The 9,559-nt window shown below is 44.1% G+C and overlaps 1 protein-coding gene across 1 annotated transcript in view; it reads left to right on the top strand.

Moving 5' to 3' along the window:
- Positions 1-6,232: 6,232 nt before the first annotated feature.
- RERE (arginine-glutamic acid dipeptide repeats) overlaps positions 6,233-9,559 on the top strand; it is a 169,814-nt gene continuing 166,487 nt past the window's right edge. Inside the window, exon 1 of the mRNA XM_054394838.1 lies at positions 6,233-6,557. Within this exon, the coding sequence (XP_054250813.1) occupies positions 6,233-6,557 (325 nt within the window). The remainder of the gene's footprint in view (positions 6,558-9,559) is intronic.

Here is a 9,559-nt window from a genome sequence, read left to right as displayed (position 1 = left end):
CAAACCTTTTTGCAGTCTAAATATCTGCAACTTGAATTTTCAACAGCAAATGGGTACTGAGAAAAAGTTGGTTACAGATTCTTTTTTTTTTTTGTTTTTGGAATTTAAAGGTTCAACTTGTGTGTTCTTCCCGAGGGAGGTCAAGCCCACAGAGGGTGGGATGGGGGATTTGGAGGTGTGAGCTGAATCAGAGCTCCTCTTTTTGTTTGAGGCAGACTTGTGTACGTTTGAGCCACGGTTCTAGTGCTGCATTTTGATGCCTGCAGTGTAGCCATTCCCTCTGTCTGAAAATTGCTTTTCCTAATGTTGTCTCATTTGGGTTATTTTTCACAAGTGATGCTAAAGATTTTCTTCTAGCAGTTCTTCAAACCTTAAGAGTATACAGAGGAATCTTTATGGGCTGATTTGCGTGTGGTTGGTGGGGGTTTTTTGTGTGTGTTGTTGGGTTTTCTTTTTTGGTTGGGTTGGTTTTTTTTTTTTTTTTTTTTTTTTTTTTTTTTTTTTTTAGTACTGTCAAGCCCTTGCACTAAAACCAAGCTACAATTTTCCCTTGATATCAAAATTAGCAAAACTCAGTGAAAGGAACTCTAGCAGCTGCAGCACATAGTTCCTTTAATCTGGCATTTGCTGCAAACAGTGCCTTTTTATCTTGCAGTCCAAGACTAAAAGCTTACAGAAGAATGGTCCTGTTGTGTTTATTAAGGCTGGCAACACATGACCAAACAAATCTTGTTAAAAGATTTATCTGTCTGGCTTAAATAAGAAAAAGGAGCTCTTCTCCATATTTTTAGTCACCCTCTGTACTTAGGTGCCTTCCTGTTTCTCATAGCATTTCTGTGGGACTTGCTTTCATGTTATCTTTAAAACCTGATTCTTTAATACTAGTTAAGAGGTTTAAGTACTTAATGTGTGAAGAGGTGGGATGTGTGCCTTTGGCTCTGATAACTACTTCCAGGTGTATAGATCAAATAACTGCAGAGCTGTGTGTCCTGGGGAAAAACTTTTTCACTCTGAGGGTGACAGTACTGGAACAGGCTTCCCAGAGAGGTTGGGGAGTCTCCTACCTTGGAGACATTCAAAACCTGCCTGGATGTGTTGCTGTGTGACCTATGCTAGGTGGTCCTGCTCTGGCAGGGAGGTTGGACTGGATGATCTTTTGAGGTCACTTCCAACCCCTAACATTGTGTGATTCTGTGAACTGGAGCTTGCCCATCTTAACTCATGCTGCCCAAACATGACTGGAACTCGTTTTTCCTGGGAGAAGTCATATCCTGCTCTCCTGACTTGGATCAGAGAGTCACAGAAGGGATGTGAGGATGTGAAGTTTTTTTGTGTTTGAATGAATTATTGGACTTGAATTTGAACTAAATTTAAAATGCTGGGCAAAAACCTCAACCAGGTGAATATGGAGTAATGAGCAGTTGAAAATAATGATTATCAACTTCCTCACTTCTTCAGTTCTTTAAATGAAGTTTAAAGGTTAAATTGTGCCTGCCTGATTCCTCATTAGGTACTTTGGCAAGAGCTTTTTAGATGGAATTTGAAATTGCATGGGCAGATTCAGTCATACCCATTGTGACTTCTTTCATTTGCTGTCTTTGTGAGAGAGAGACAGGTCTAACACCTGACTGCCGTGGGTTTGACTAGAGGAGGGCTGGGAATAAGATGCACCTGGGTCCTGAAAGGGACCTTTGGGTGTTTCTGGAGTGTTGTTGCTCTTGGGTTGATAGGTGACAGATGCAAAAGACCATTTTAGGAGCACAGGGGCTGTAATTGTGTTTTCATTCCAGCTTCATTTGCACTCAAGTGTTTCTGTTCTGTGGGCAGAGGAGTCATCTTGAAGACTTGTCTGAAGTTGCTGCAATTTTAACTGCTCTGAGAAACTGTTGTGCAATGTTAAACACCTCTTCTGTATGAAAGTTAAGTCTACAGTGTTTAATGGTACTAAGTAGCAGAGGGGTGCAGGGGCAGTGTTCTGACTGGGTGAAGCACCACCTTTCAGACTTGTCTTCATTTGGAACAATTACTGCCAACTTGCCTTCAGCATGTCTGGCCTAGAATCTGAAGTTCCTGTCTCCTACCAAAATCCTAGTTTCCTCTGTCTCTATCCCTGGAGACCTGAGCATTGTGACAGGGATGAGAGCAGTTGAATATAATTTTGAAGTGGTAAATACCAAAATGAAATAGTCTTAAGTCGCACCAGTGGAGGTCCAGGTTGGATATTAGGAAAAATTTCTTCACAGAAAGGGTTCTCGGGCACTGTCACAGGCTGCCCAGGGAGATGGTGAAGTCACCATCCCTAGAAGTGTTTAAGGGATGCATGGATGTGGTGCTGAGGGACATGGTTTGGTGGCAGCAGCTTAGCAGTAGTGTTGGGGATTGTAAGCTCTAGGCGAGCAGTTGGGCTTCAAGATCTTGGAGGTCTCTTCCAACCACAACAGTTCTATGGTTCTGTGATTCTGTATCTGCATTTTGTAGAAAGCAGAATGCAAATAATATATGTTTTTGTTTGAGTTCTAAATTGTTTAAGAATAAGGACCTCTGATGGCACACTGGGTACAGATAACTACAGCTGTCCTATATTGGATGTAGTAAACTTGGTTGGGATAAATGGGCACATCCTGAGGCTTTAGTTAAAAAACAACACACAAAGAAGAATGATCTCAGAGCCGGGTTGCAGTGAAGGCAGCACTTCTCCACTTGCATTGAACAAATAATGGATGGAGGCTGTTCTCCCATTCCTTTGTGTACCCATCTCAGCCCTTGTAAGTGAATGTTCCCCTTTTAGCTTAAATGGCTTCTTTTAGAGTTTGATCTCTAAAGCATTCCCAATGGAAGAAGCAGTAAACCAGTATCAAAGGCAGCTAATAATCTCCAGCCTGTGGTGCTCTAACCTGAATTTCTTGTTGGTAGTGTGATGACAGAGGCAGCTGCTGTAGTGGTTTGGTATAGTGAGAACGAGGAGCTGCCAGTGAGTGAAATTACTGGAAACCCAAGCTATGGAGCCTGCCAAAAATCACTGAAGATTTTCAGTGTGTTTGCTTCTACTATCCTAATCCAGAGTTAAACATCTGTGTGATTACTGTATTTGGCAATATACACCATGTGTTAGCCCAGTCTGCTTAAGGACTCTGCAAGTGCTTCCTAGATGTCACTGAACCAAGACCAAAAAATTTGCTTAGTGGCTTTTTTCCTTGAGCTTCCCCAAAATTAATTTATAAACAACGTTCAAGTTTCAATGGAGAGAAGATGGTAGTGTGATATACTACAGCTAAGAAGAAAACTAATGGAAGAAGCTCTGAAAAGAACAATGTCTTCTGTTTAGACTTTGGTTTCTTGTGGTTTTGTACCCAGCTCAAAAATGGAGTCTCTGAGATCTTAGGCTAGTGGCTAGAATCAGAAGTGGCTGGATTTGATCCCTCCTTGGAGGTAGTTGAATAAAGTTTTTAGCTATGTCCTTTAGATTCTGATCTCTGAAGAACACATCAGGATCTCTTGTGCATAGGTGGAAATGCCACAGCTTCTAATTTTTAGCTAGCTCTGGGTAAGTGATTAGTTTTCTTTCATAGTGAACAGATTATTTATTCTCTGAAGTGACTTTTATATCAACAACAATAGGAAAAATCCCCTCAAGCTTTCTCCTGGGTATTTCCTAGCCTCTAGAAATTTGAGTCATTTCTTACTGAGTCCCTGTAGGCTGTCGTTATCACTATTATCTGCAACTTCTCCAGCAATTGACAGGTTCATTGTGGTCTTCTCTCCAGGAGTTCCTTGGATTCCCCTGGTGTGTTGCCAGAGTGATGGCAGCTGCTATAAGAAGGAAAGAAAATAGAATCATTTCCTACCTGGATGATCGGTTCATTCAGGAAATGCCTGAGAGATTCAAGCCACAGCCTGAATTGTATCAGCAGAAGCAATTTGTCTCTTTTTGGCTGTTTCCATTGCTGGAAAGTAGGAGTCAAGAGGGAGAAGACTATTGTAGTCTGAGATTTATGTAAGAGTGAGAAACAGCAAACACAGGATCACAGACTTCTCAGCTGACTTCTTAGAAATGCAAATAGTCTTTTCCTTTCTCTAATGTGGTTTCAGATGCCTAACTCATGAACATGCTCTCTTAGGTCCCTGTCTTTCATGCTGCAGCATTCAACACCCTGGGCTCATTTCAAGTTGTACCAAATAGTAACTTCCTGAAAACTTTGGAATTGGGTGTGGATAAATTCAGCTTTATCCCAAATTGATGAACTAGGGAAACCCAGCAACTTAGCTTTGTGTGTTGGATGCATCCTCCTGGAAATACTCTTTCATGAATATTTGCAGAGAATAAGATGTATGATTCCTGTTCAGTAGCAGCTGTAACTGTTCAGGGTGCTGCTGAGAAATATTAAAAGGCACTTGCAAGTACTTTAGTCGGTGCAAATCCACCAGAGCCTTTCCAGAGAAGGTACCAAAAATTCTCATGTGCGCACTGCTGGCTGCCACTCAAAGGTGTCTCATGCAACCTGCCAGCCTGCATCATTGGGATTTGATCAAATGGAAAGGATATTTGAAGGAAAGTCAAAAGAATAAAGGATGTGCCCACACATGGCCAGTATTCTTAACCTTTTGTTTGAGGTGGGGTAATAATGTCTCACAGGGAATGAATCCAGATCCCAGCTGCAGGGTGCTGGAGGGGAGGTGGGGAGCAGCTCTGTGGTGCTTAGCTGCCTGCAGGAGCTAAACTACAGCTAGTAGGCAGCTGTCCTGTCTGCTTGGTTGTAGCTTGAGGATCCTGGCTCAGAGGTCCAAGCTCGCAAATACTCTTGTCCTAGCAAGTCCAGTTCTCTCCATCTGAGCTTGTGTTGAAGGGAAAAAAAAGCTGCAGTTGATGTTAACTGTATTGATTAAGTGATCAGGGGAGTAAAAGCAAAGGATTACCTCTTCTCTTCCTATTCCCCAGCAGGAAACTGCCTGTGTGAAGGTGATGAGATACAAAATCCATCTCCATGTGTTCTGTTACTGCTGAAGCAAGCATGAAAGGTCATGTTGATGATATATGGAAAAGCAGAATTTGTTAGTGCACTTGCAGCTCCTGTGGTGGGGTTTGGGTTCACTGGATGCATTCCTGTCATCTGTGGATTACAGGTTAGCTCTATTTTTGGAAGAGCAGGGTAGGGGGAAGACTTCTGAACAGCTTGGCCCGGAGGTGGCAGATGGCATTCTTTAGTCTGTACCAGCTTTGTAGGACATCCTTTGCTAGTGGTGTTAAGATGCAAAACAACACAGTCATTTGCTAAACTTCCTTTGCTTTGAGAAGGAGTTGTTGTGTTTGGCCCTTCCTAAATATTTGGGGTTTTCCACTTGCATGCTTCCTGTTCAGCTCTGGGTGTGAAGTGATGCTGACCTCATGGCCTCTGTGAGAGAAGTCACTTCTGTAGTGAACCAAGTAATTTTTTTTTTTTTTTAAGGAGTTGTGAGATGTTTTTGAGGATGGAGACACCTTTACAGGTTCTTCATCAGTTATTTCTAGCAATGTCCAGAGGAGGCCACAAAGATGATCAGAGGACTGGAAAACCTGCCCTATTGGGGCAGGCTGAGAGAGCTGGGGCCTGGAGAAGGCTCCAGGAAGACCTTAAAGCAGCCTTACAGTACCTGAAGGGGGCTACAGGAGAGATGGGGAGGGACTTTTGACAAGGGCTTGGAGTGATAGGACAAGGGGGAATGGACTGAACCTTGAGGAGCAGAAATATATGCTGCAAATAAGGAAGAAATTCTTTCCATTGAGGGTGGTGAACCACTGGAACGGGTTCCCAGGAAGGTTGTGGATGTCCCCTTCTTGGCCAGGTTGGATGAGGCCTTGAGCAACCTGGTTTAATGGAAAGAGATTGGAACTAGGTGATCTTCAAGGTCCCTTCCACCCCATACCATTCTGAGACTCTCTGAATGCTTCTAAAGTCTCTCTTCTATCTCACTGTGTTGCTTTCCCTACTGAATTGCCTTGGAATGCGGAGTTCATCTTGCTTTGTAGTTTTTATTTTCAGAAATTTGAAAGAATTTTGAATACTAACATGGGTTTTTCCCCTCTTTCTTCCTCCCCCTACCCCCTGAAGAACCTTTTTAAAACGCTGGGGTTGTTGGAGTGGTTGAATTTTTCCTGGATTTGAGTGAGAAATTCAGAAGACTGAAGCCCAGGCTCACTGTCTACCTTTCACGGAGGCCCAGCCGTGAGAGGACAGAAGAAGGCACGTGGCGAATCATGACAGCAGACAAAGAAAAAGACAAAGACAAAGAGAAGGACAGGGATAGAGACCGGGATAAGGAGCGAGACAAGAGAGACAAGGTGAGGGAGAGCGAGAACTCGCGGCCTCGGCGGAGCTGTACCTTGGAGGGAGGCGCCAAGAACTACGCAGAGAGCGACCACAGTGAGGATGAGGACAATGACAACAACAGTGCCACCACTGAGGAGTCCACAAAGAAAAGCAAAAAGAAACCCCCCAAGAAGAAGTCGCGATACGAGAGAACAGACAACGGTGAAATCACCTCCTTTATCACGGAGGATGACGTAGTGTACAGGCCTGGAGGTAAGAAACCCTTCTCTCTGCACCACTGCGGGGGCTGCTACCTGTTAATTGGAATTGGGGCTGTCCTAGGAGCATTGTTCTGTTGGAGAGACAGATGGATATGCATGCAGAAGGGGTGACTGTATCTTGTGATATCTGATTTGCTGGAATGAACTTAGCTCCTCTTAGAAAAAGAGCCACCCTTTATTCCTTTTGTTCCTCCCCCCCCACCCCCCTGCTGAGTTAATTAGCTGTGTATGGTCTGGAATCCATCCCTGGGCATTTGGAAGCTAAATTGCACTCAGCAGTTTGTTCCAGCTTTGAAACAAGACCTGATCTGAGCTAGAGATTTGATAGGTGGCAGAGAGAGCTATCTCCCAACCTTTCTGACAGGTTTGTCTGGTGAAACACTGGAACAGGTTGCCTGAGGATGTGGTTGAGGCCCCATCCCTGGAGACATTCACGATGAGACTTGGTGTGGCCCTGGGCAGCCTGATGTAGTTGGAGGTGTCTCTGACTGCAGAGGGGTTGGACAAGATGACCTTTGAGGGTCCCTTCCAACCCAATACTATCTGGGAATCTGCAGTGAGAGTGGTGAAGCTGTGATTTCTTTGTAGAGCTCCTCTCCAGTCCTGTTTGTGGAACAGAAATCAGGTGACTCAAGATCTCATTATGCCATTGATTTCCCTCTCATTAATAGCTAGCTAATGCCTGTGGACAGCAGCTTAGCTGGTGGTCAAAACAGTGTCAATGTCAGCAAGTATCTGGGATGCTTTGGGAGCTTGCAGTGTACTCTGGATATCTTGGATCTGCCTTTTAATTACTGCCAAGTTCACCTCAGGTTTTTAGGGTGTCAGGTAAAGTTTTAGGATCTAACCTGCAGCTGCTGCCAGCTTTTTCCTCACAATGAAATTGTACTTGAAAATGAGATTATTCAGCTAGCTGTGTTCCTCCTGTTTGAGTAAAAACTCCTGTGTTCATCTACATAGCACTTAAAAAGCATTGATTGCAGTTGTTTGTTCCACCACAAGGAGTAGTTACGTTTGCCTTTACTGCTCAAAGCACTGGCTTAAGGGCTCTGCTAGTTCTCTATTACTTCTCTGTGCAATGCTCAGTGTGCTGTAGTAACGCTGCTGGAGCAAAACAGAGATGGATTCAAACTGAAAACCATGGAAACTAATGAGGTAAAATCGTGTCTGATTTTTCCATGAGGTGCTGTATATCTCAAGTATTAAAATCTCATTATATGGGCAGAGATGTAAATGTTTGAAATGCTCTTTCCAGTTTAGCTGCTGTAAATGCTCACAAATGCTGGTTGTGTGTGGGGGCCATTACCAGCTGCAGATACAGATGGGCTAAAGTTCTGCTGATTTGGGGGCAGTTCTTGTTTTTCCATGTGAAAGTTGTAGAGTCTGTTTTCACTTACATCTCCCAATATTTACCAGAATCACTTACCTGCTGAAATGCTTCAAATACCATTTAAAACCATTCCAACTAAGTGATTTTTTTTTTTTTTTTCTTCTCAGTTTGGGCTTGTGAGCAGTAGCGATAGGGAGCCTGCAGCAGCGTCAGCTCTGGCAATCTCATTTTCAGTGTCAGAGGATGAAAAATAATTGAGAATCTGTTAAGAACAGCTGTTGTGTGGGCCCAGCAGTACAGTGTGATACACTGGCTTTATTGCAAAAAGACTTTGCTTAAAATTAAGCTGGAAAAATCACTTTGTGATCTCAATTTGTAGTTTGTAGAAGGATGGAGAAATATTAGCATTTTTTTTTTATCTGTTGGTGCAGTGCTTGGGGTACCTCTGATGAAGCAATACTTGGTTTGAGGGTATTTGCAGGAGAGCAGGGGTCAGGACTGTGTTTATCCTGAGTTTGTGCCTTTGCCAGCTAATTGACAAAGGAGGGGAGAGAGTCCTTGTAAGTGCTGGTTGTGTGGGGACAGCCGAGATTTGTTTATGCTGTATTTTTCACAGGAGTATCCATCCAGAATAGAAATCATCTTTCTGTGCAGGCTGGTGAGTGCTTCAATTGTTATGGCTTGTACCTTCTCACTTGCCAGCAATTGCACACTGGGGGGGATTCTGTTTATGTGCTGAAATGCAAGGCACAGCCTCAGCCCCAGGGCGGGCATGAGCTGTTGGAAGACCTGCACTCAGCAAATGCTGGCCAGGTACCACTGGGACCTTGTGGGACTTCAGGGAGCACACATGTGGGTGAGAGTGTGGGAGAGCAATCTTCTCTAAAAGCTTGAGTGCTTCATCAAAGGTATTTTGGTGATGGTGGTTGCACAACCAGTGATAAGGGAGCTGACTACATAGGGAGCAGTTCCTCCTGTGAGTGGTGTTTGGCAGGGTTTGTGTAGGGAAAGGATTTGAAGCTTGCCTGGCTGCTCTCAGCTGAGCCTAGTGCTGGCCACAGGCACCTTGCTTCGTTGTTGGAGTGAGTCCAGGGGAGGGCCACAAAGGTGATCCAAGGGCTGAGGGAGCTGGGGTTGTTCAGTCTGGAGAAGACTCCAGGGGGGACCTGAAAGGATCCCACAGGAAGGCTGGAGAGGGACTTCTCACAAGGGTTTCTAGCAAAAGAACAAGGGAATGGTTTTAAGCTGAGGGGTGGTAGGTTTAGACTGGCTCTTAAGAGGAAGCTCTTCGATACAAGGGTGGTGAGACTCTGGAATGGGTTGCCCAGGGAGGTATTCAAGGCTGGGTTGGATGAGGTATTGAGCAACCAAGTCTAGTTGAGAGGTGTCCCTGCCCACAGCAGGGAGGTTGGAGTAGGTGATCTCTAAGGTCCTTTCCAGCCTAAGCCATTTTCTGATTCTGTGATTTTCTCTTTGCCTGTCTTGCTGCTCTGTTTGAGTTGAAGCCCCCCCCTTGGTACCCCACCCTTGAATTGAGGTGGTTATATCTGATCTGGAGGAGATTATTGAATGAACAAGGAAAGCCATAGAACTGGTGATAATTGAGATGTTTTATCCCTGCTTTGTAATTTAAAAATCTTCTTCTTCTTAAATGTTCTATTTTA

This window comes from Indicator indicator, chromosome 32 (genome assembly GCF_027791375.1).
Source record: "Indicator indicator isolate 239-I01 chromosome 32, UM_Iind_1.1, whole genome shotgun sequence".
In the NCBI taxonomy this organism is placed as follows: Eukaryota; Metazoa; Chordata; class Aves; order Piciformes; family Indicatoridae; genus Indicator; species Indicator indicator.
The sequence above is the reverse complement of the archived record's forward strand: the minus strand, read 5'-3'. Positions and strand labels throughout refer to the sequence as shown.